The 26398-nt window shown below is 36.3% G+C and overlaps 1 protein-coding gene and 1 pseudogene across 2 annotated transcripts; one reads left to right on the top strand and one right to left on the bottom strand.

The window, feature by feature from the left end:
• The window catches only part of LOC120110661, a 51006-nt pseudogene extending 28423 nt beyond the window's left edge, over window positions 1–22583 (top strand).
• On the bottom strand, window positions 3219–8890 carry LOC120110556 (receptor-like serine/threonine-protein kinase SD1-8). 2 transcript variants are annotated; one of them, XR_005511678.1, is made up of 2 exons: window positions 6256–8890; window positions 3219–3449 (listed from the first exon to the last, which is right to left on the bottom strand). XR_005511678.1 is itself a non-coding variant. In XM_039125861.1 (1 exon), the coding sequence occupies exon 1, from the start codon at window positions 8732–8734 to the stop codon at window positions 7457–7459; it is 1278 nt and encodes a 425-aa protein (XP_038981789.1). In that variant the 5' UTR covers window positions 8735–8890; the 3' UTR covers window positions 4556–7456. The 2 variants fall into 2 exon arrangements, 1 of the variants encoding a protein (XP_038981789.1); XM_039125861.1 differs by lacking the exon at window positions 3219–3449 and having other exon boundaries at window positions 4556–8890.
• Window positions 22584–26398: the final 3815 nt, after the last annotated feature.

Raw genomic sequence — 26398 nt, 5'->3', positions numbered from 1 at the left:
CATGATCCCCTATCCACTACGAATCTTCACCGGTGCTTTCGGCATTCTATCTCTCATCTCTCCTCTCTTTCTTCTCCCCTTCACTCTTCTTGTTCTTCCTTTCATGAGATCCTTGGTCCTTTCAGGGTTTTGAACAAATGCCGAGTGTTTCTGACCTAGGGTTTCGATTTTTGCTTCACTTGTTTTTTTGAGTTCCAGAGGAAATTAACTGGTTCTTGTTCCAGTGGGGGTTTTCATCAATTCTTAGAGGGTTTGAGCTTGTGGGGTTTTGATTCATCGTTAGTTTCTTCTATTTCTTGATTCGTATTATCATTAATATTTTCTGTTTTAGTTTCAAAAACTGAAACTAAGGGAAGTGACAGAAGGGCGGTAACTTAACCGAGTAGATGATGAAGAAAGAGAGGATCTTGGTGCAGTGCCAATGGACATAACGGTAGGTTGGACCATGTTCGGTGTTTATTTTTTTAAAATTTTCACAGTGCTACTGAAAATATGGTGCAGCGTTGCTTCCTTTAACCAAATATGAATGAAAATTCTAATCAAAAGGAGGGCAAAGGGTGAAGGTAGTAGGGACCATGGTGGCTTAGATGCATGGGGGGGACTCTGACGGAACTGATGATGAGAGGATCTGGGGTGTGGTGGTGGAAAGAGATGATGGGAAGGAAGTAAGGAATAGTATATTGTAAGAAGATATATAAGATGTGTGAAAATTTCATTTGTTTATATATTGTTTATTTTAGCATTATCTAATGACAAATTCTCCAACTCAGGGGACTCTGTTGGAATACCTCAGGTGAAAATGTATTCTGTTCTAATATTTTATAGTTAGAAAATCCAAAGATAATGTTTTTGATGCCAGTGAACTAGTTTTAATATCACTACTGCATTTGCGATAATGTTCTGGATAATATTTTTGAAGTTTTATTCCTATTCACTCACTGTCACCTAAAATCGCAAAATCGATTTTGGTTTTTGCTCTTCTTCACTTATTATTCTTGTTTGTGTAGGAACAGTTTTTGCATATATTATGTTCTTTAAATGCATTGGTAGTGCGAACTATGTTTGTATCTGGAAGCACTGTTTTTTCTTTCTTACACCTGAATCTCTTAATCTTATCTCCGTGAAACTGAGGAGAATTTGCTACTTTGAACATTTTTTCAATGAAATCCCTAGTTGGATTTATAGAGATAATGAAAAGGCATACGAACAATTAAAATCATAGTAAGATACTTTGAACCGTGCCTGACTAATATATTTGTAGAATCCCCCACACAAACACACACACACAAAAAAAAAAACTCATGTCAGAGATTTCTATCGACCTTCAATTGTAACTGTAAGTTTATTGCTGGAAGACCAATCTCTTTCCATCAAAGGAGCAGCTATGCAGAAGCCTGGCCTTTTAGGCTGAGGTAGCAGTGCACTTTCAGTGCCTAACATGAGCACTACCTCTGCCATTGTCGGTCTATCTTCACTCCCTTCTTGCACACACAAGAGAGCCACTTGGATACACCGTAATACTTTAGACTCTGGATATGCACATCCCACTGCTTCATCAAGTATTTCCAAGCATCTACCTTCTGTCCATAGTCCCCATGCCTGTGATAACCCATGTATGTTTAGAATGAACAACTAGAAGTTATATTTAGAATGATGACATTATTGCATTCGAGTACTCACATGTCCTAAAAGGTTTAAACGAGCTTTTGCTTGATTGATCATTCTGTTCTTCTTACCACTTAAGATTTCTAACACTAGAACACCAAAGCTGAAGACATCTGATTTCACTGAAAAGATACCATCCATTGCATACTCCGGTGACATATATCCACTGCATGTCATTAACAAAATTAGTTTATGCATCTAGGATATTGCACTCAGGTTTATACTTTATGAATTGATACACTTATGTACTTACTATGTCCCAACAACTCTGATTGTATTCTCTTCAATTTGGTCAACCTTAAAAATTCTTGCAGTGCCGAAGTCTGAGATTTTTGGGTTCAGCTCCTCATCAAGAAGAATATTACTGGTCTTCAGATCTCTGTGAATAATTTTCAACCTAGAGTCTCGGTGAAGGTAAAGAAGTCCTCGAGCAATTCCTAAGATGATGTCGAGGCGCTTTTGCCAATTCAAAAGTGCACTTCTTGTCCTATCTGGTCCAAAGTTACACTTCTTATTAGTTTGACAAATGTAGTCTGAAATTCAACTTAGCTACTTGTTCTTTACCTTTTCCCCTTTGAGATAAGTCCACTACATATTTCAAATAAACATAATTTATCATTTAGAAATATTATACTCTTTAAATCCTTGATTAACCTTATAATCATAAGTTGAACTTATATTTAGCACCAGGAAGAATGCCTTATATGCTAATCGTTATACTAGATGAAATAAAATAATTTTGCACCTTAGTTTATTAGCAATGATGTGAGGTTGAGATTCTGCCCATTTCATTTCAATAGGAGATCTAATACGTGGTGGTGAGATTAAGCGTAAAGTAAGTGCCAAGTTAGACGAGTCAGATTATCTACAGCCACCATCACCACCACCTCTTTTGATCTTTTAAAATAACCAACTTGATTAACTAAAATGCATTCTGTGATAATTTCAGTCCCTACAAATTCATGCCATATACCCTTTTTTTTTGAATGATAAAAATCTATATAGTGTCTGAAAAGTTAGATAGATATTCTTCATGGTGGTCTAAGCTTAATTAGCAATTATTATGTTTGAAATAATTTAACCTGATATGGAAGAAAAATATATCCATCTTAATTGTTAATCATTGCCTCATAATCCAGTCTTAGTTTTCTAAAATCCTGCATAGTTTACCTACTTAGAAGAGCTAAGCAGAAGTCTGAGAATGCATGATGATCAACTAAATCAAATATAGTCACTAAGCTTGCTAGATGTCCATCAGACATTGCATTGTATATAGAGCATAAAGTAGTCAAATGGTGCAAGGATAAAGACCAAACCGAATATGAAACAGTCCAAACTTGTATTTTGCAAGTACTCATACACCAGCAATCGTTCCTCTCCTTCAATGCAGCAGCCGAGAAGGCGAACAAGATTTCTGTGCTGAAGTTTGGCTATCAGCACCACCTCATTTGTGAATTCGTGTATGCCCTGCACAGAATCTTTGGACAACCTCTTGACAGCAATATTTTCTCCATCTTCCAACTGACCCTGCTAATTGCTATATTTAGGTGAGTTCCACAATGCTCTTTTTTCAAAGAGTTTATATCTTGCATAACTGTAGGATCAAATAGTAGTATGCCGTATAATCAAAAAAATTACCTTGTAAACGGGGCCAAATCCACCCTCTCCAAGTTTATTATCATCAGAAAAGTTATTGGTGGCAGTTCTTATTGTATGTATATCAAATAAAGGTAACTCTGGCTCATTTCCTCTGCTTTCCTTGTAGTGGGTACTAATTGTTTTACCTAGCATGAAAGTTTAGTATAACAAAATCAATTATGTGAGATTCTTGAATTCAACTGTACTTGCATCTCCATCCCAAAAAAATAATACTTGTAAACAAAAATAATACTTGTAAAATTTCATTCAAGACAGCAATTATTTTAATTGATTTACAAGTATGTATTCACATGGGTACAAATGTGGAATTTATGGTTGACAGAGTGCTAGGTATCAAGAGCTAAAGAATCTACTAGGTAACAATCAGGGCTCAGCAAGGTCTGTTCTAGAAACCATGCTTAGATCGTTTTAACCTTGGGGGTCACTCTGCACTGGAAAGAAAGCTGAAAGTCATGCCATGGTTCAGTAGAGATTATCGAATATATTGTAATTTCTTCCTTTATTAGCCTGCAAATGTCATTTATACTAATAGATTATGGGGGCCCTGTCCTTGTCTTTCCTCATTACACACACACATGTACATGTACCTAATTAGCATATTAATGTTAAACAATATTGAGGTAATAATGTAGTCATTATCAATGTAGAACAAGCCTGCAGAACATAATAAAAACAAATGCAACAAGCCATGCAAGTTTGTTTTCAAATAATATGCCAAGGAAATATAGATGGGTAGAGTTACCAACTACCAAGGGCAACAAATGTAGATGGATAGAGTTGCAACTACCAAGGGCAACTTGTGAAGAAATATATCAGAATATCATATGTGAATACATATATTCAAGACAAAGGCATTTAATACAATTGAAAATGCTCGTCAATTGGGACATGTTAGTTATTTCTTACAACCAGACTGACTATAATATATTTTCTGTGATTTTTCTGGAGCTTATAATATTATACTACCAACTACTAATATATGCATATTTTGTATATGGGGTGAATACTGGATCATGGGACAACTATGAACATGATTTAATTAGCCGTTGGTATTGTTTTTGTTAAGGAGTTGTTGGTCATTTGATCGATGGCTTTGTGAGCTTCTGGCTCTCTCATTTCCATTCTTGTTTAGAGCCTCCACATTCTCAAGTCTGTTTTCTCTGTTGTTAATAGCAGTACGAGCTTCTCTCTTGATTGTTCTACTTTGGATTTTTTTTATCTTTCCCTTATCTTTTTTGAGAATAAGATAGTTATTTGCCACTACTCAGGTTTGAATACGAGACCTCTCACTTGGAGAGATGGATGCCAGCTAGCTCAGTTACCAGCTGTTAGTGTTGAATAACCACTGTATTATTCTCTATCTTGGGCATGGTGTGAAATGAGGGGCTTTATTTTCTCCACCAGAACCATATTCATTGGGGAGGCATTGGGTTGTGCTGTGGTGATGCAGTTTTTGGGGCATTGGATTCACATGGTTCGGTCCAGGTCATGATTTCTTTTATGTGTCTTTTCTAGTACGTCATACCATATGTATCCTTGTATAATATTGCTTTCCTTTTTTGCTTAAAACAATTTTGAAAGTTTTCTAATAGATTTCTTTTTGGTTTTTGAGAATATATATTGTATTGATTTTTTATTTACATAAAATTCTTCTTAGAGTTACTTCTAAACTGTTATCTGAATATAGGTGACGCCTAAAGATCTTGCATCTTCCATCCGTAATGGCCATAGAGCTTTGGCAGCTCTAGAAAGCGATATGCACACGACTTGTCTTAGACAAGCTTTTGGATACCAAAAACATGTTAGAGGATACCCAACGACCATTCGCAGCTACAGCTTTCTCCCCTTGAGACACAATAAACACAAAAGCTAAACCAAAAAAAATATCTACAGAATGTAAATGTAGATGGAGAATCATGGGAGAAATTAGTCCTTATTTAACTAAAATTGAGCCAAGTCAGACTCAACATTAAGGTGTTAAATGGATGGAGGAAGAGAACAAGAGAATTAGCATCTTTCCACCATATTGGTCTTTATTGCATCATTTTTCATCCCTAGGGATCATTTACTAATCAATATGTTCACTGATTGTTATTTCTTGGCCACAACTTTTTCTAGAAGGGAAATGCTCAACTGAACCTTTTTGTAGAACATTAAAAAACACTTCCATTGCAAATATTAGTGGTGGCAATCCTTAACCTATCTAACTTGATTCAATCTGTTGTAGGTTGGCTTGGATTACTTGTTTAATAAAACGGTTAAGCATGGGTCTGGATTTTTGACCTGTTTAATAAATAAGTCGGGTTTGAATAGACAGATTTTTGATCTATTTTGTATCCGACCAGACCCGTAATTGGGCTGATCCGGCCCGATTGCCACCTCTAATTACAATGAGCTTGACATTTGCTCATATGTTTTGGTTCTGAAGAGAATTTTCATTCCTTGTCTAGCTTTTCTTAGACATCAATTCCAAGAAGGATTGTGATGTATCAAGGCATCCACAAACTAGCTCTATAGAAATAAACTAGAGAATAAAGATAGGAGTGAAATGCTTGTAATTTGACCAAAATTCTTTGACATAGATGAAGTGGTCGTTTGTGCCTTAAGTTATCTAAAGAATGCTATTTGGTGCACAGGACCAATACGTTGCACTTCTAATGGACTCATGAGAGATGTCAACTTAATTATTCTATGTATTGCACAACCTGAATGAAATCATAGTACTTGTTAGCTTGAGCATTGAATACTATTGTATGTTGCTAGTAGGCATAAAATTATTTGATGGATTCTTAGTGCCAAATGTTGATGAAATCTGTTCTGAGAAATGTTAAAGAAATCAATGCTAATACTAGAAGTACAATTCATCATTTTATATAATAGCTGGTATAAGTGATAGATCATGTCTGTTTGTGTAGGTAAAGGGGTAAGTACCTTGCTTTCTTTTTCTGTTCTTCCTCCACAGGAGTTGAAGCAAGCACACAAACAGAAGAAACGCTACCAATGAAGAAATGATTATGGCTATCACAGGCTTCTTTTTACCATAATTACCGCTTATATGATCTGCACAACAATATTTTGGAATTAGGACTTTGACTTGGGTACATTTTTTATGATATGGAATATCAGTTATATGTTTTGTTCTACGCTAACCTATCATATAAATGTGTTTTGTGACATGTATGTTAGAACTGGTATATAATTATATTTCTGCATGAGAAAATGTTCCTAGATTCAGCATGTGCGGACAATTACAAACTTAACAGAACTATATCACCAAGTCAGGTTCACTTAGAACCATATAAAGCAACAAAGAAATGTACGGCAATATTAATTGTAGAAAAATATGTTCTCTCAAAAAATGTAGAAAAGTATCTCTTGGTGTTCCCTTCAGTGAGAAAGGGATGTGATTCGGCAAAAGGATTAGTTATTAACTATTAATTTATTGTTTATTTCAATGATTTTAAGATAAATCCTCCTCATTAGACATTATGTTAGCAAAATTACTTTCTTTTACCTTACAAATATTGGATGTTTGTTTGGAAAAAGAGGGAGGCTACCATAAATTTTAATTGAAAAGAGTGCGTTCATAATACTGGCGTGTTAAAACCAATTGTAGAAAGTCCTAGCATTGCATAAGAATAAGATGAGTAATAGGGAGGACATGGACCTTACTGCCAATCACAGGAAAAGTTTAATATCACGGAGTTGTCATTGCACTTATATAACTTAGATATTATTTTGATTAATTGGTAACGTACAACATATTTATCTAAAGCAAATAAACTTCATCATGACCTCGTCAGCAAAAGGGAGGAAATTTTACCATGAAAGACTGCAATACTCAAGCAAAATGGAGGAACTTCTCAACATGACTCTGGTTTGGGACTCCATCTATTTTGAACAGAGAAAAGCCACATTGTTATTCTAATCGTTTCCCACCTAAGCTTATGTAGGTACTACAATTGGAACCTGGACCATCAGTTCTCTGATAAGCACGCTAAGCTAAATGGGGCTAAAAAAGGAGAAAAGTTGCGAAAAGAAAATTGATGTTAAGAGGTCTGCGATACTCTCTCTAGTCATCCGATGCAACCCAACAGCCAAATCCAGGTCCTTCAGGAGTTGCAATTGTGGTCTATATATTTACTGGTTTAAATTCCCCTCTCAGGAAATAATCGTTACCTAATTCAGAAGATGCAAGCCGAAGGTATAGATCCTTCCCTCCTTCAGTGAACACTCTGATATCTACCAGATCTCCGGTCCACGTGATACATCCACTCCATTCATTGATGGCATAGGCACTGCAAGAGCAGTTCTTCAGGCACCAGTCTTTGCACTCTTCCAGACTTACGTTGCTGTGCACGGTGGCATTTGATGTATCTGGCAACTTCACTTGCTGCAGCCCGAAGAAACCATCACCTGACGAACAATTTAGAGCTGTTCTGCGCACACAACCATCAGCATTGTCTCTCACTCTCCAATTTTGAGGAGACTTGGGACTGAATCCCTTCAAACAATCGCAGTCGGGTGAGTAGTTTGTGCTGCATATGCCATTAGCTCCACAGTTAGCATGCTCGTCGCACGGGTCTTTTGGATGCCACCAGAAAGGGTCCCATCCAAGGTTTGGTTTAGACCGTACGAAACGCTGAACCACTCCAGTCTCGTTCAACACAAGACGAGATAGAATAGAATTGTCCAGTATTTCGAAGCTGTAGGTGGCCTCAGACTTATTGGAAGTTAGATGAAACCTGAACAGATTAGTTATTTTCATCTCTGGAATGCCATTGAATCCACGTCCGTTCCAGGGTCCAGTGCGATATATTAGGTCAGATCCTCTCCATAAGAAAAGCTCTGGTGCTGCATTGCTATTTATCTTGTAGGAGTAGTCCCCTGGTGAAGGGTCGGAGGAGCTCTTCCATGATGTGAGATACGTGTCAAGATTGGTTCTGAAGTCTCGTACAAGCTTCATACCTGGCAGAAGTGTGTCAGTTGGATGATCGAAGCTCTGCCACAATAAAGTCTTCGAAGTTCCTTCAAGCAGGACGAGATTTCCCGAGTCCAGGAGCTGTACAACGGGATTGATTGCATTTGATGTGCCTGCGGACCAAAAAATATATCCGGTGCTATTTACAATTTCCAGAGTTCCATCACCTGTGAGATTGAGAACCCCCGTGGAGCCACTGAGGGGAGAGATTCTATTGGCAACCCACACAACTATTTTATCTGGAGTGTAATATATCCCCAAGTACCGATTCTTCGAGTCACCAGGGCTGAAGAAGCCCAGTTCGAAGGTCCCACCTGACGAGACTAAGGTTTGTCCATCTCCAATGGATTTGGTCGGCGTCATTGTGTCTCCTGCAATGGACACAGTGAAGAGATTAAAGGAAAGAAATAAAAAGATAAATTTAACCATGTGATTTAGAAAATGAAACCAGAACGAAAATATGGGTATTTGAGGCTTGGTAATCTACCAAAAGATGCTACATTTACTAAAACAGAGGAGTTTAATCACTTGACTGATCTTGAGGCAGTTTGCTCAAGAAACCTGATCTCTAGTTACAATTGTAGTCTCTAGGACTCCAAGACTCCAATGTTGCTAAGAAAGTCCTCAAAGAATAATCGAATGGGTCTAGTTCCTCAACATATTTGCTTTAGATTTTATGTAAAGGACTCATTTGGTTTGCGAGAAAAAAAAAAAAAGTATGTTCAACGAGAAAATAAAAAAAATATGTTTTATTTGATTGGAGTTTTCAAAGAAAAAAAATGAAAAAAATAGTATTTTTATGGAACTAAGATTCTAATGTTTTATGAAAAAGAAATATTCATAGAGGACAGGAGGAAGCAAGTTTCTCATGGGTTAAGAATTGAGTTTTTTTTTTCTTCCTAAAGGTATTCTTAAGCCATCAAAACTCATGGGTAGTGTCTCTTTTTTTATTAAGAGTATAATAAATATTTTATATAATTTTTTTAGAAAAGTAGATACTCAACTAAACATAAGCCACTATGGAATGTGTTACTTTTTTATGATTAACTAAATATGCTAAAACTACTTTCTCAGTCATTATATTCTTAGAAATTATTTTTTCAAAAAAAAATATTATAGTGATTTTTTTCTCTCCACAAAACGAAGGAGTCCAAATGGCCAGAGAAGCACAACTCAATTACCGTGACTGTGGAGTCCTTGAGAATAAGGAATTTCTTCACCAAGACTTGAAAATCAGGACTTCATTCAACACTAGCTAAGGAATAAGGATCCTGCAAATGATTAACATCTCTTAAATAATTACGATTGTATTTTAGATTATATTATTTTTATAACAGCTTATAATGATTTTTCTGCAATGATCCGATCGAGGAGAAGGAAAAATCTTCTTAATCTACTCAACTGGAATCTCACAAAAAAAAAAACGAGAAGAAGATAGAAGAATTGTGAAAGTAGGATTTAAATCCCCTTTTCTTTCATTGATGATCTAAAACCGAGATACACAGTCTTTATTTATAGTAGTGAGATCCGCTCTTGCTAGGGGTGCAAACGGGTCGGGTCGGGTCGGATCTTAAGTGACCACAATTCGACCTAGTTTCTTGTTCGGATTCTAATTTTGGACCTAGACCTGACCCGATTAAAGATCGGGTCCATAGCTACAATTTTTGACCCAACGGATCATTCGGGTCGAATCGGTCCATGTATAACATGGACCCAATTCAAAAAATTCGAATCCAATACGGTTCCGGTCCGGGTCAGGTCCGGATCGCATGAAAGAATGATGATCTCATTTTGTGATATGGACCGTTGGATCTTAGTCCGCACAAATCTCCAAGAACTCTGAACTCTTATGTTTTTTTTTGGCTAAAAAAGTCCTTTGCTGGTAGCCCTCGAAGCACTCTAAATTTCTTTCGTGCGAAAGAAACACCCTCAACCCCTCGGTCCCCTCTCGTGAGATCGGCGACGCCTCTCCCTTTCTTGGTCGACATAAAGCGCTCCCCGAGAGCGAGCGAGAAAGAGAGCATACATACGGAGTGACCTGAGAATTCCTACGACGGCGGTGAGAGATGATGTGACGGAGGGCTACTTCCCACCTCCAAACCCTCGTGGCCCCATGGCGGTGATCCGTCCCCAAGCTCCCCCGCCGCTCTACCCAAGATACTAGTAGAGCCGGGCCCTCACCTCCATCACCACCTCGCCGTTCGGAAAGACCTCCCTGCTCCTCTCCTCGGAATCTAGTTGGTCCTTCTCCTCTTCATTCTCTTTCGATTTCCTTTTTCTTGGCGAGGATTCAACCGTTCTGATTCATTCGATCCATTCTTCTTCCTTTAGATAATGTCCCGATGAAGAACGGTGGAGGACGTGATGCCGATAGCCATCGGACACGAACGGGTAATCCCCTGTTGCAGGTTCCCCTTGACGAAGGACAGAGCGGAGGACGTGAGGCCGAGCTCAAGGCGATGAATGGCCAAATGGGTAATCCAGTTCCCCTGCTGCGGCTGCAGCCTGTGAGCCTGCAGGCCCAAATGGGTAATTTGGGCTCCGGTCGGGTCGATAGGTAAACGATTCAAAATTGACCCCAAAAACAACGGATCCTGTCCGAGTCGGGTCGAGATTCAGTAAATCTAGATCCGACTCGAAAAATAGAACAAGTCCAATTTTAGGACCCAACTCAGCCCCGCAGGTCCTCCAATTCGGGTCGGGTAGGGTCGGGTCACGGGTCAACCAAACCCATTTGCAGCTTTAGCTCTTGCAGAGTTTGGATCGGATTTCTCTTTCTAGTTCTAATTGGACTCTCTTTCCTAAAAATATATATGACTAGTAGAAATAAACTTAAAAAAGCTAAATTTTTAGAAGGTAGATCTCGATTTTTACATCATCTTTGCTTATGTCGCTCTGCCTAATTTTTCTCGAATTGAGAAATATGCTCGATCAAAATCTTATCAGAAAAGAAAACTTTTGGTTTGACCAACCTATTTTAGGTTTATATGATGGAATTTGGGTTTAATAGTTAAGGGCACTACCTCTTAAAAGGATGGGCATTACGTCATAGATCTTGAAAAGTTATCCGATTTAAAATAAAAAAGATCTTAATCAGGCATCGTATGATCAATTTATGATCTTCGGAAATTTAGCTTGCGATTTGGTTTCTCGATATGGTGGATGTTGCTTCTAAATTCTGTTCAACCCTATCCGTAGCAACCAAAATGGTCTATATTGAGTGTAAGGATTCTCGTGGATCACATAAAGATAACTGTATGCAAATAATAATGCTTTCAAAATCGTTCAACAGGCTTACTCTGGGAATTTAAAAATGAATTGATGAAAGAAGGAAAGAATAAATGAAAAGGTAAGACAGGCAACTATAATTGGGCACATACATCATCGGATGCACTTTTATCTATTGCCCTTGGAAAATCGTTCTATCAACTATATGGAGCATCTAACCAAAGAAATTGATCGGTTGGCATGATGCCATACCAGTATACACTGTGCTTTCTTTACATCAAAAAAAAAAAGGGAAAAAAAACTGTGCTTTCTGTATCAAAGGAAGCAGGGGAACAGTAAGCTCTGCATACACACTAGCATTCATACCTGGCTGGCCATGAACCAGGACTGCAGCTGCCGAGATTCCAAGCACTAGAACCCATTCCACCAACGCCATTTCTCTTTTGCTTCCTGGCACCCAGAAAGTCTCATCTAGTTGTACCATTTGTCTTGTGATAAGCCAGCTGCTTTCCTACGGAACAATAAGAAGCTGCAGAACCTTTACATCGTTTTCCGATTAGCTAGGAATTTTTATACCCAAATGCCTAGAAGGTCTCTATCTTTAACAAGAAGCCGAAGTAGACCTTTTAATAACTAATAACAGTGGTAGGAATTAGAAATAGACTTTGTTTATCCAAGTCGCCAGGTACTAATTCTTATTACTAGTTTAATTCTACAATATGATTGTTGTTACATCAACTACCCCACCCCTTGAACAATAATAATAAACAAAAAGAGCGCATAGCCGTGCAGAGAGGGCAGCTTCCAACCTAGTTTCCAATCTGATATGGCATGAAAGGGATTTCTGCAATTCAAAGGAGAATCCATGCGATTTACAAACATTGGGGAACTGCCTTGGACCAGATAGCAATACTCTTAAGCATTAGAGTTATTTTTGTTCTTTGAAATCCAAGGATTCCAATATCTTGGCATATCAAGCAACTTAAAATTTGTAGCAGTGCCAATTACAAAATAGAGGAGCTTTGGTTGATTAGAACAAGGAACTATGGTAATTAGATGGAGCAGAAGTTTCTCAGCTGATTACCGCAAAACTTTGCAATAGAAAAACAACTAATTTTTTAATTTAATGTTGAACCCCTTGAGGAGATCACTGTAGCAAATGCATAAGATCAGAAAGAACCAGAAAACATAGATTTTGCAACACTGTCCAGTACAGCATTTGAACAAATATAAAATAATTTTTAGCAATTACCCTAAGGCATTTCTGCTCTAATATAGATTTTTCTTTTGTTTTTGGAGTAGATGCCTTAATATAGATTTTGTCTTGAAGTAATGCCTCGTTTACTTCTCAAATAATCCTTCATCTTCATGGTCAGGTGATGGCTTTACAACTTCAGTTGGGCCTTCAGTCTGTGCCCTGATGGTGGTATCCCCTTGTTCCATCCTTCAAAATCGAAGGAGATCAGTTGAATACGTAATCCATATAGCTATTGTAATAATTTTTTTTTTGGACGGAAATCCTTATTCTAATAATTGCAGAGCTTGGATGATGTAGAGTTGACAGCACTTAGCCACGCATGGAAAGCTTTCTATTCGGTAAACGTAGCGCTGGTTCGGGTCCTAAAGAGGGGGTACTCCTCAAGAAAAGGTGAAGAAAGAAAAGAGTTTTCTTTACATTATCTACGCTGGTAAACAGGGATCTGCCTCAAGTCATTTTTAAGACCTGTTTGGGTTCGATCCTGCACGAATTTGTGGGCTGATAGATTTGGTTGTGTCCAAACCAAATCTACCTAATCCCTCAGCCCAGATCTCACGGTATATTTAAAAATAAAAAACCTCTTGAGATTTTTCCCCCCCTTTTTCCTAACCACAACTTGTTCACATAGAGAATACTAGCTTATTCACTAATGCTTATGTTGGATGAAGCTATCTATACTGCTTTGGAATTGGGTGCCTACATTTTTTATTAGCAAGTTATCCGAAACTTCTGAAACCAACAAACTTCGTAAGAAACCTTCAAGAATGTTTCCTAAGTTCTAGTGCATGAATGCACAACTTGTTCACATAGAGAATACTAGCTTATTCACTAATGCTTATGTTGGATGAAGCTATCCATACTGCTTTGGAATTGGGTACCTACATTTTTTATTAGCAAGTTATCCGAAACTTCTGAAACCAACAAACTTCGTAAGAAACCTTCAAGAATGTTTCCTAAGTTCTAGTGCATGAATGCTGATTAGCAGAATTATCTTTTTCTATATGTGGATGACCTACAATTAGTTTGATGCATGAATAATTCTTTGTGATCTTTCTAATAATGCTTTGCATTCTCAAGAGAAGAGTTTGGTGTTGGAATACATTCACTCTTTTGTGGGAAAATTGAAGGGAAAAGCCTAATGTTATAGTCAAGCAATAGAGAAAACAAAAGAAAATAAAAAGGAAAAAGACGGGCTTTGGGTCAGCTTCCATGTGGACAGGTGCACTGCAAATGCATACTAAACTAAGCTTGATTTCCTTAAACTGAGAAAAGTATGAAAGAATATTCCAATCATATCATATTCTTCTGAAGCGTGCGTCCAACCGCAGGCTCCATGCATGGTAGCGACATCAAATATCTTGACTAGTCGTGGCATTACTCTCACGGCAAAGCATATCTATAGAAATGCCAATGGACCTATAGACTGGGTGATTTTTTGTGTGTGGCAAATCATGTGAGGAAGAGCTGTCTCGGATGTTTCGTGACTTGTAATTATGTTCTCTATAATCATCTTGAATGTCAAGTCTTAAAATTCCAAATACAGTGGCCTCTTCCATCTGTATTTTATGTTCTAGAACCTTGTAATATTGTTCCACTTATATCTTCTAGTTAGAGATACGTGCATATCTATACATGCAGTGTACATATGTAGCCAGAGTATGCAATGAATGGTGCCATTTCAGTGCAACCTGATAGTCTTCAGCTTTGTTCTTTTAGTATTGGAAATTTAAAGTTGCAACAAACTAGAATGGTCAGTCAAACAGAACTCTGCTTAAATCTTTAAATTAGGACATGTGGGTAGTCAAATGAATGCTATTAAATTTGTCTAAAACTATTTTTAATTCAATGTTTCGTGACATGTATATGAATCATTTTAGTTATAGAGACTGTGGATGGAAAGTAAATACTTGGAGCTACTTGATGAAGCAATGAGATGCTCATATGCTGTGTCTGGAGTATCATAAAGTATCTTTGTTTCTGTTGTCCGTGCAGGAAGTCAGTCTTAGACCAGCAATGGCAGATGTGGTTCTCAAGCAAGGCCGGGAAGGTGGAATGCTACTTCGGCCTCAATGACGTGGTTTCTGCGTAGCAAGTCCTTCAGTTGGAGGAGATTGACCTTTGACCAACAAAATAACAGTTACAATTGGAGGTTGCTAGAGCTATCTGCAAGTGATTTTCCTTGTCTGGAAATTCATCCAGTTCATCAACCTACAGAAATGTTGAGTAGAGGTGAACTCTCTCTTTTGTAGGATTCATGGTACAGTGGCCTTTTCTCTAGGGTTGGTAGATACTATGTAATAAGCACTCGTTTTGCAGATCAAGGTACATATATGGCAAGTTGCTTCTCATTGGTGAGTAATGGTTTAGAACGAACCTTTCCTCTGTATAGGAGTATGATTAATGAGTATCTACTAGAGACCTTATGTTAGCGCATCAATTAAGATGGTGTAAAACGAAAATAAATCCTCCATGCGTGGTATATGTAGTTCAATGAAGGAATTGCCCGGCCGCTTTGCTGCTTGTAGTCATGAAAGATGATTTCTTAAGGTAATTCTAGTGCAAAAAGGAAAACAGCAAAAGAAAAAAATTGTTTATTTGTGTTTGAATAAATCATTGGTAAAAATTGGGTGAATATAGAACAAGAAGGGCTGATTCCAGGATCGATAAATATGACCTTGTCAGAACTTTTTAGGACTCTTGGTATTTTTTATACTCATTTGAAGAGTTTCGATTGGTGTTTTGCATTTTCCAGTACATCCAGTCCTCAGGGTTGACTTTTTTGTTTCCGGCATTAGAAAGATGAAAGGTGAGATTGTGGCTTTTACTGTGGTTTGTAATCACCTCAAGAAGATCTTTAGATAAAGATTAGCTGTATTATGCAACCGAGTTAGCCCTTTTAGTTGATATGAAGGATGGATTGGATGAAGGATGGATAAAGGAGGAAGGATGGATGAGAGAGAGGATGGATGGTCTTCCATCTATCCTCCCATTTATTTGGTGAAACATGGAAGAATGAATGGGAATGATTCCCTCCCTTGTTTGATGTAGGAGAAATAAAAGAGAGTATGGGTGATATTTGGATGACATTTTTACTAAACCATCTTTCAATAAAAAAGTATTATAATTATCAATTTATAACACTTATTTATACTAAAAAAGTAGGATCTTATATAAACTTATAATCTTTATAACTTATAATTATATAAAAAATTATGTAAATATTTAGTTTAATCAATAAATTATTTTCTAACTTCATTTAAATATTTAATTAATTTTATATAAAATAGTTAACTAAAAAAATTGAATATAAATAAAAAATATAAGATAATTATAATTATTTACTTATAATTATGGAAATTATGTTCTAAAATCAAAATAAATAGTAATAAAATTTAAGAGTAGAGGATTAATAGTATAGGTTATGTGTGTGTGTATATGTATATACATGTATGTATATGTATATATGTATATGTATGTATTGCGCGCATGTGTATATATATATAATGAAAAAGTGAAGAAGTGATAGGGTTTTGTTAAAAGAAATTAATGAGGGATAATTTTGTTAATGTAGCAATCTACTCCTCACATGCTCCATCCATCCTTCCTTACCGCGAGGATGGATCTATCCTCCCTCTCATGGCCCTAACCAAACATGGGACAAAAGATTGTGTATGCTTTGTGACACGAGGCTCGGAGCCCAGGCATCAAGCATGCACGCATGGCTGCGCACTGGATGAGAGGTGTGCAACCTTGCACTGAAGATGCATCCCTACGGGCTACGGGACGAACCGTGCTGGAGCATTCTCGTTACCAGCTGCATTTTTCAGTGTTGTTAAATATTGAGAGTGCAGTACCCACGGCATCTGGTTCTTGCATCCTATTTGTATCCACTGGGCAAATCTAATGGTTAAGGGATGGCAGAAACAGGCCTTCAGGCTTGTGACTTCGGCTAATTGGACTGATTGAGGTCATTAATTGTAAGAACCCACCTTACTGAGCCTGGGCCCAGAGATTTTGCAGTGTATTAGGTATAAACACTATTAGTACCTTTGAAGAAGGGGTGATGCCAATCCTTGAGTTCGTGCCAAGTTTGTAAGCGAAAGATATTAGAATTAGTGGCCTTCATGACTACATTAATGTCATTACAAAACTCTATAAGGTACATGAAGAGTTTTTGTGATATAAAGAATAATTCTAATATTAGAATTAGTGGCCTTCATGACCACACATTAATGTCATCACAAAACTCTATAAGGTACATGAAGAATTTTTGTGATATAAAGAATTATTTTAATATTAGAATTAGTGGCCTTTATGACTACACATTAATGTCATCACAAAATCCTATAAAGTACATGAAGAGTTTTTTGTGATATAAAGAATAATTTTAATATTAGAATTAGTGGCCTTCATGACCACACATTAATGTCATCACAAAATTCTATAAAGTACATGAAGAGTTTTTTGTAATATAAAGAATGGTTTTAATTGGATTCAATTAAGATATTCAATATACCACATTAAATCTAAGAGGAAGATGAAAAGCCAAACATTGTGACTCATGATGGAAAGAGTTACCTAAGGTACTATAAAAAAAGGGGGGCTCTTGGTCCCTCTCTCCACTTGATAGGAGCTTGTGAGGTGTCCCATCACAACCATAAGCATAAAGAAAAAAAGGCAGGAGAGAGAAGATCAAGTTGCACTATGTATTCGTGATCTCAACGTTTCAGTTCAATATTGTAGATTCTATACTCATCATCAAAAGTTTTTTTTTAGTTCGATATTGTAGATTCTATACTCATCAACAAAAGTTTTTGGTCTGACGATTGGAGGTTCTTGTCAGCATTCACTTGCTTTGTCAATGGCTCAAGGCAATATGTTACATTATTTATGGTTTATAAAGGTAAACCCAAGATCCTTAATATTTCTAACATCCAGTAACAGAGCCAGATTTTTGGTGTACTTTTATAAAACCAATCAAGTTTGCCATTGATTTTTATGGAGACATGTTATATGCTTATATGGTGATTACTTGAAACTAACTAATTGTTGATAACTTTCTTAAACATTATATACCAATTTTCAATTATTGAGCATTTCATATTGGTTTATTTAAAGAATTGATTAAAATTATTTTGAGACTCTGTTATATCAATTATTTAATGTTGTTTGAATTGCTTGATATTGAAATATTCTTATTGCTTATGAACTATAAAGGATATATATATATATATATATATATATATATATATATATATATATATATATATATATATATATCAAATTGATTTGGTAGTTACCAAAGTGGCCCAATCATGATGATATTATGGCAGAGTTGATTAAGCATTAAGGTTTGCCATCATAAGGTGATAAATTAGCCCAAAGGTGATGTATTCAAAATAAAGGCTACTATATTGTATTGTTCATTATACCCAAAGGTAGATGTCCATTCAATATTAGTAATATGAAGGCTATATAAGTGAATAAAGGAACATCACTTAGTGAGTGAATCACTAGCGGGTCATTATCCTAACCCAAAGGTAGGATATGACGATGCACTAGATTACTCATCAGACTTATTAAGTGAATCACTAGCATGTCATAATCTCTTACCCAAAGGTGGGATGTGGCGATGCAATAGATTGCTTATACGATTGCTTATAGAGTGAATCGATCACATGTCGTTTTCTTGACCCAAAGGTGGGATGCGATGATGCATTAGATTGCTCAATAGCGCTTTATATATAATAAGTCTGAATTAAGGATAAATTATAGCATGATTTTTGTGTGATATCAGTTGTGGCTCAAGCACTTTCAGGAAACATTTCCAACATTTTGGAGTTGAATGGTTCCAATTTTTCTAAATGACATGAGCAAATACTAATTACACTGGGATGTTTAGATCTGGACCTGTGCCTACGAATTGATGAGCCTACCAAACCCACTGCAGAAAGTTCTCCTGAAGAGAAAACTCTTTATGAAAATTGGGAGCATTCCAACCACCTAAGCCTTATGATCATGAAAAGCAAAATTACGAAGAATATTCGCAAATCAGTTTCTGCTAATATTAAGGCTCGTGGATTCTTGACATCTATTGAGCAACAATTCGAGGCTTCTGACAAGGCAGTTGCAAGGACTCTTATGGCTACCTTAATAACTAAAAGGTATGATGGGGTAAGTAGTGTGCATGTGCACATTATGGAAATACATGACTTGGCTGAACAACTTAATTCTATGAATATGACTATTTCAGAGCCTTTTTTGGTGCAATTCGTTCTCAACTCTCTTCCTCCACAGTTTGGTCCATTTAAGATCAATTATAACACACAAAAGGATAAGTGGACCATGAATGAACTTACTACGATGTGTGTGCAAGAGGAAAAGAGATTAAAAAGAGAAGGATTGCAATCTGTCCACATGGTATCACAAGGTCATAAAGGTAAACGACCTGGCAAAGGAAAATCTAAAAGAAAAGGGCCACCAAATAACGGTACATAGTCTACTGCATCTAACAGTGCAAATAAGAAAACTGTGGTATGTTTCTTTTGTAAAAAGAAGGGACATATGAGAAAGATTGTCAAAAGCATATGGCATGGCTTGGAAAGAAAGATAATTTCCTTTCATTAGCGTGTTTTGAAGCCAATATAGCTGACGTTCCTTCTAATACTTGGTGGTTAGATTCTGGTGCCACAATTCATATGTGTAATTCTATGCAGGGATTTCTAACAACCCATAGCCCACATAGAAATGAGAAAACCATTTTCATGGGGAATAAATTGGAAGCTAAAGTAAAGGCTATTGGAACCTACAAACTTGTTCTTGTTCTGGTTTTTGTTTAGATTTACCAAACATATTTTATATTCCTTCTATCTCTAGAAACTTGATTTCCTTGTCTCACCTTGATGTAGAAGGATACACTTTTGAATTCAAGAATAAAACCTTCTCTATCATGAAAAACAATGTATCCATTGGCAATAGAATTTTATATGATGGTTTGTACAAAATGAATCTTGATACATCATTTTTTCATTTTCTTCTTACCCTGCATGTAAATATGAATATTGGCACCAAGCGTAGTCATAAAAGTGGAACTTCATCGAGGTTGTGGCATAAAAGGTTAGGCCATATCTTGAAAGAGAGGCTTGAAAGATTAGTAAAGGATGGAGTTTTACAAACTCTTAACTTTGCGTACTTTGGTACTTGTATAGATTGCATTAAGGGAAAGCAAACTAAAAGTACCGAGAAAAATGCCACAAGAAGTTCAAGACTACTTGAAGTGATACATACATATATATGTGGACCATTTTTCCCTCAATCCATATTCGAAGACAAATATTTCATCACCTTTATTGATGACTGCTCACATTATGGTTATGTTTATCTAATTAAGAAAAAAATCTCAAGTCTTGGATGCTTTTAAGGTTTTCAAAGCAGAGGTTGAGAAACAACTAGATAAACAAATAAAAGTTGTAAGGTCAGATAGAGGTGGTGAATATTATGAAAAATATGATGAGAATGGCTGCAACATGGGACCATTTGCTAGATTCCTTCAGGAACATGGTATTGTGGCTCAATATACAATACCTAGAATATCTTAGCAAAATGGTGTGGCTGAAAGGCATAACCGTACTATATTAGATATGACAAAGTGTATGATTAGTGACTCTACATTGCCTGAATTCTTGTGGGGTGAAGCCATAAAGACTGCGATATATATTTTAAACCGAGTTCCTATTAAGGTTGTTCCCAAAACCCCTTATGAATTATGGGTGGGAAGCAAACCGAGTTTAAATCGTATACATATATGGGATTGTCCAGCTAAAGCAAGGCTTTACAATCCACATAAAAGAAAATTGGATCCAAGAATCATCAGTTGTTTCTTTGTTGGTTATTCAGAGAGATCCAAAGGATATAGTTTTATTATCCTAATCATTACACTAGGATAATAGAAACGGGTACGGCTAAGTTTCTAAAAATGGAATTGATAGTGCGAGTCATGATACAAAAGAGGTGGTATTGGTTCCAAAAATGGAGCAATCTAGTGAAGAGGTACCACTTCATAAAGAACATGACCATGCACTTGTTGATTCCAATAAAGAAAGTACACATGAGAGAAATATAGTTGATTTAAGAAGATCTAAAAGACAAAGAAAATCTTCTATTACGGATGACTATATTGTGTACTTACAGGAACAAAAATTTGATATTGGAATAAACAATGATCCAATAACATTTTTACAAGCCATGGAAAGTCATGAGTCTACAACAATGGAAGGATGCAATGAAAGAAGAAATGGCATCCATGAGAAAAATGATGTTTGGGAATTGGTTGAACTACCTAAAGGAGTTATCCTGATTAAGGATAAATGGGTTTATAAAACCAAATGGAATGGGAAAGGTAATATAGACTGATATAAGGCTAGACTCGTTGCTAAAGGATTAACCCAAAGGGAAGGAATTGATTACAATGAAACCTTCTCTTCAGTTTCAAAGAAAGACTCATTTCGGATTTTCATGGCATTAGTAGCTCATTATGACTTGGAGTTGCATCAAATGGATGTAAAAACAGCTTTTTTGAATGAAAATCTAGATGAAAAGATTTATATGCAACAACTAGAAAGTTTTATTGAAAAGGGCAAGGAGCAACTAGTATGTAAATTAAGAAAATCCATATATGGGCTTAAACAAGCTTTCAGACAATGGTATATCAAGTTTCATGATACCATTAAGTCCTTCAGATTTGTAGAAAACAATTTTGATGAATGCATATATCTGAAGGTTAGTGAGAGCAAGTTTATATTGTTGGTCCTATATGTGGATGATATCTTATTTGCTAGTAATGCTCTTAGTCTATTGCATGAAACTAAGGATTTTCTTTTCAAGAACTTTGAAATGAAGGAAATGGGAGAAGCATCCTTTGTTCTTGGTATTGAAATTTATCGAGATAGGCATAAGAGGCTGCTAGGCTTATCTTAAGAGGCTTATATTACCAAGGTTCTTGAAAGATTTCAAATGCAGAATTGTTCACCAAGTCCAACCCCAATTGTTAAGGGTGACAAATTTAGCAAAGACCAATGTCCTAAAAATGACATTGAAAGGAAAGAAATGGAAAATGTTCCTTATGCATCCACTGTTGGAAGTTTAATGTATGCTTAAACTTGCACATGACCTTATTTTAGCTTTGCAATTGGAATGCTTGGGAGATATCAAAGTAATCCGGGTATGGAACATTAGAAAGCAGCCAAAAAGGTGATGAGGTATCTTCAAGGTACCAAAGATTATATGCTCACATATAAATACAATGATCACCTTGAGGTTGTCGGATACTCGGATTCAGATTTCATGGGTTGCGTTGATAGTCTGAAATTCACTTCAGGTTATATTTTCTTGCTAGCAGGAGGAGCTGTATCATGAAATAGTGTAAAGCAGACACTCACATCTTCTTCTACTATAGAAGCAGAATTTGTGGCATGCTATGAGGCTACCTCACAAGTTATTTGGTTAAGAAATTTTATTTTAGGGCTTGGACTTGTAGATTCTATATCTAAGCCATTAAAGGTGTACTGCGACAATTTTGCTGCTATTTTCTTCTCTAAGAACAACAAGTACTCAAGTAAGTCAAAGCATATTGAGTTAAAGTATCTTGCTGTTAGAGAAAGAGTTCACAATCTCCAAGTATCAATTGAATATATTAGTGCTAAAGTGATGCTTGCAAACCCAATGACTAAAACTTTGGCGCCTAAGATACATATGGATCATGTATTTTCCATGGGTCTTACTAATATTGCTTGAGTGATTGTAATTGATGTATACGAATATACATAAATATACTTTTAGTATTTTGTTTTCTATTTATCCTATGTGCACATTTTTTGAAGGATAAAGAAATTCGGTACCGATTGTTAATTGACATCAAGTTTCGTCAACTTAACATAAAGATCATCATTTTGACATAACGAATCATCAATTTGACATACAGTGAGACTATTTTGCATATGGGCATGCTAGCAATTCTATAGTCCATAATCTTCCTCATTTAAGACTTATCTTTATAGGTTGCTAATGTTGTGATGCATGGAAGGAATTATACCGCCAAATGGTGTGATACCGCCATGATCCATGTTAGTAAGTTATTTAGATTGAGTGTGTAAAGTTTATTTGTGGCCACTTGTTGAATCCAATGAAGGTTAATGACTCATCAAGTGGTCATTTGGCTACATGGGAGAATATTAGAATTAGTGGCCTTCATGACCACATTAATGTCATTACAAAACTCTATAAGCTACATGAAGAGTTTTTGTGATATAAAGAATAATTCTAATATTAGAATCAGTGGCTTTCATGGCCACACATTAATGTCATCACAAAACTCTATAAGATACATGAAGAGTTTTTGTGATATAAAGAATAATTTTAATATTAGAATTAGTGGCCTTTATGACAACACATTAATGTCATCATAAAACTCTATAAGGTATATGAAGAGTTTTTTGTGATATAAAGAATAATTTTAATATTAGAATTAGTGGCCTTCATGACCACACATTAATATCATCACAAAACTCTATGAGGTACATAAAGAGTTTTTTGTGATATAAAGAATGGTTTTAATTGGAATCAATTAAGATATTCAATGTAATACATTGAATCTAAGAGGAAGATGAAGAGCCAAACATTGTGACTTATGATGGAAAGAATCACCTAAGGTACTATAAAAAAAAGGGAGGCTCTTGGTTCCTCTCTCCACTTGATAGAAGCTTGTAAGGTTTCCCATCACAGCCATAAGCATAAAGAAAGAAAGGCAGGAGAGAGAAGATCAAGTAGCACTATTTATGCGTGATCTTAAGGTTTCAGTTCAATATTGTAGATTCTATACTCATCATTAAAAGTTTTTTGTTTGACGATTGGAGGTTCTTGTCAGCATTGACTTGCTTTGTCGATGGCTCAAGATATTTTACATTATTTATGGTTTATAAAGATAAACCCAAGATCCTTAATATTTCTAACAAAAGAGTCCCAGACCACGAAGGCTAGATTCTAGAGGGGACTGTCTTTGTTTTATCAGCTATAGGTGTGTAAACTGAACAATAAATTATCCCTAACTTGTGGCTTCTAATTGCCCTCAAGAAGATCCTAGTAATACACAAATACAAAATAATGCAAATTGTGGCTTGCCCATGTTCACACAAAATATATGGCTGGTTCGTCGCCACGATCGATCTTTTGCTTGTGCTCTCCAAGGCTGCAAAACTTCCTGTTCCATGTGCATAGACTAACGGCTCATTTAAAGCAGTTCTCGTCCCAGATTGAAATTAAGGTCATGATCTGACGGTTCATCATTGTGCTTTTGTGGAAATGTCATCATCGAACTCCCTTTCTGTATGTTGTCGCCTCAATGTAGTTCCATGTGTAAGTATTTTGCAGAAATTGATAGCTCGCCCTTTGGTAGACAGGATTACAACTTCTAGTCGTGTTGACTGGAACTTTAACACCCGGTCCAGGCTTCAATATCACCCATGATACATTCTCCCATACAACCTTGTTATTCACCAAACCACAGTCCCCATACCGGATCAAGCATAAGTTTTTTTATATCAATGCATCATTTAAGAAAAATATTAGATATGCCAAAATAAGTATTTCATAGTACAAGTCAAAGCAAATCATGCATGGACAAAACATCCGCCTTTCATAAACATAGTACCAAGTTTATTATTGCAAATAAATTCGTAAATCGTTCTTCATGTCATTTAATCCTATCATGGATCAAAACATTGCTCACAAATATTCTTGCTATGGTCACTATAATTCGTGATAGGGCCATCTTCGTAATCCACAAGATATCATAGTTTGTATTCGTTACCAACTTTAACTCGTTGGCAGAGGGCCATTTTCATTGGATGCTAGCTTAGGGTATCGATTGACCCCCATTTCTAGGGGCGGTCATAGCAATCTGAGAGCCTTTAGAAAACTTATAATTTTTTTCTTTCAAACATACACATATACATATACATAAAAAATACTGAATGGCATGATCAGATTCATATTTCATAACAAAGCTATGTTCATCAAATCATTGCTGAATCTATTTTTCATAAAAAAGCACGATTTTCATAACACATATTAATCCATAATTTTAAGAAAAGCATGATATTTTTCTTTTTTTTTGTTGTACCGGCAACTCACTACATCAGTTGTGAGTACGCCCAAAATGATTACAGTACAAAACACACTCTAGTGATGCATAGAAAACATGATCATCTGAAAGATAATAAGAAGTGCAAGATTTGCTTGCAAGTTCAAAAACTAGTAAGGAGTATAAGATTACTTATCTCTTTCGTCTTAGATTATCATACATTACTAGAAAATCCAGTTAACCCTATAAAAATATTAAAGAGAAAATTAATTTCTGTTTAACAATTTTAATTGAATTAAAATGATAAGAAATAGGGACGAGCGTTCGACAATTTTGAGTGGGTCAGGCCCGAGCGATTTGATCAATAAATTATAGGACATGGACTCGATCACAGCTAAGGTCATTTAACATAGTTCATTATTAGTGGATTCTATGGACACTTGACAAGACCGTATGATCGGTCCAATAGGCAACCAAAATACTAGGACAGTTTAAGGCCTCTTTTCAAGAGTAAACTCGGGTTCGTTGGTCAGGTCGACAGGACCCAATTCTGGATTCCTTAGATTTTCTAGAGAGAGAAAATAAAGAGAAAAAGTAGAGAGAGGAGAGAGAAAGAGAGAGAAAATAGGCAGGAAGAGAGATTCTCTAACTGAACAATCAATTATTCCTAACTTGTGGCTAATTGCCCTCAAGAAGATCCTAGTAATGCACACATACCAAATGATGCAAATTGTGGCTTGCCCATGTTCGCACAAAATATATGGCTGGTTCGTCCCCACGATAGATCTTTTGTTTGTGCTCTCCGAGGGTGCAAAACTTCCTGTTCAATGATAGCTAGGTGTGAAATGTCATGCTCCAGATCCGGAAGATGACATGGCCGTACTACCAACGGCTCATTTAAAGCAGTTCTTGTCCCAGATTGAAATTAAGGTCATGATCTGACGGTTCATCTTCCTCTACTCTAACAGTGGAAATGTCATTATCGAACTCTCTTTCCGTATGTTGTCGCCTCAATGTAGTTCCAAGTGTAAGTATTTTGCAGAAATTGATAGCCCGCGCTTTGGTAGACTGGATTACAACTTCTAGTCGTGTGGACTGGAACTTTTAACACCCGGTCCAGGCTTCAATATCACTCATGATACATTCTCCTATACAACCTTGCTATTCACCAAACCACAGTGCCCATACTGCACACCGTATCCATTGCTCCCTCTCCCTGCTCATTTTTTCACCTTCTGAACTTACCCAATACCAAACCTCCATATAAAAGCCCTCAGGTCTCATTTAAAACAGCAAAGTTTTATGAAGAAGCATCAAACCATTCTAATATCCAAAGTAATAGTTATAAAGGAAACAATTGTTGTTATTTACCTAGCTCAACGGCAGGCTATATATATTTTTTCTTGGAACAGTAATAGTAATCATTTTAATGTATAATAATTGATTACTATATAAATACAACAATGTTATT

This window comes from Phoenix dactylifera, chromosome 4 (genome assembly GCF_009389715.1).
Source record: "Phoenix dactylifera cultivar Barhee BC4 chromosome 4, palm_55x_up_171113_PBpolish2nd_filt_p, whole genome shotgun sequence".
Lineage (NCBI taxonomy): Eukaryota > Viridiplantae > Streptophyta > Magnoliopsida > Arecales > Arecaceae > Phoenix > Phoenix dactylifera.
Note: the sequence above shows the minus strand (reverse complement) of the source record. Positions and strands in the feature narration are given on the sequence as shown.

What these genes read in the sequence shown, in the direction of transcription:
- LOC120110556 (XM_039125861.1), bottom strand. Translation starts at nt 8,734, where the DNA reads ATGGTTAAATTTATCTTTTTATTTCTTTCCTTTAATCTCTTCACTGTG.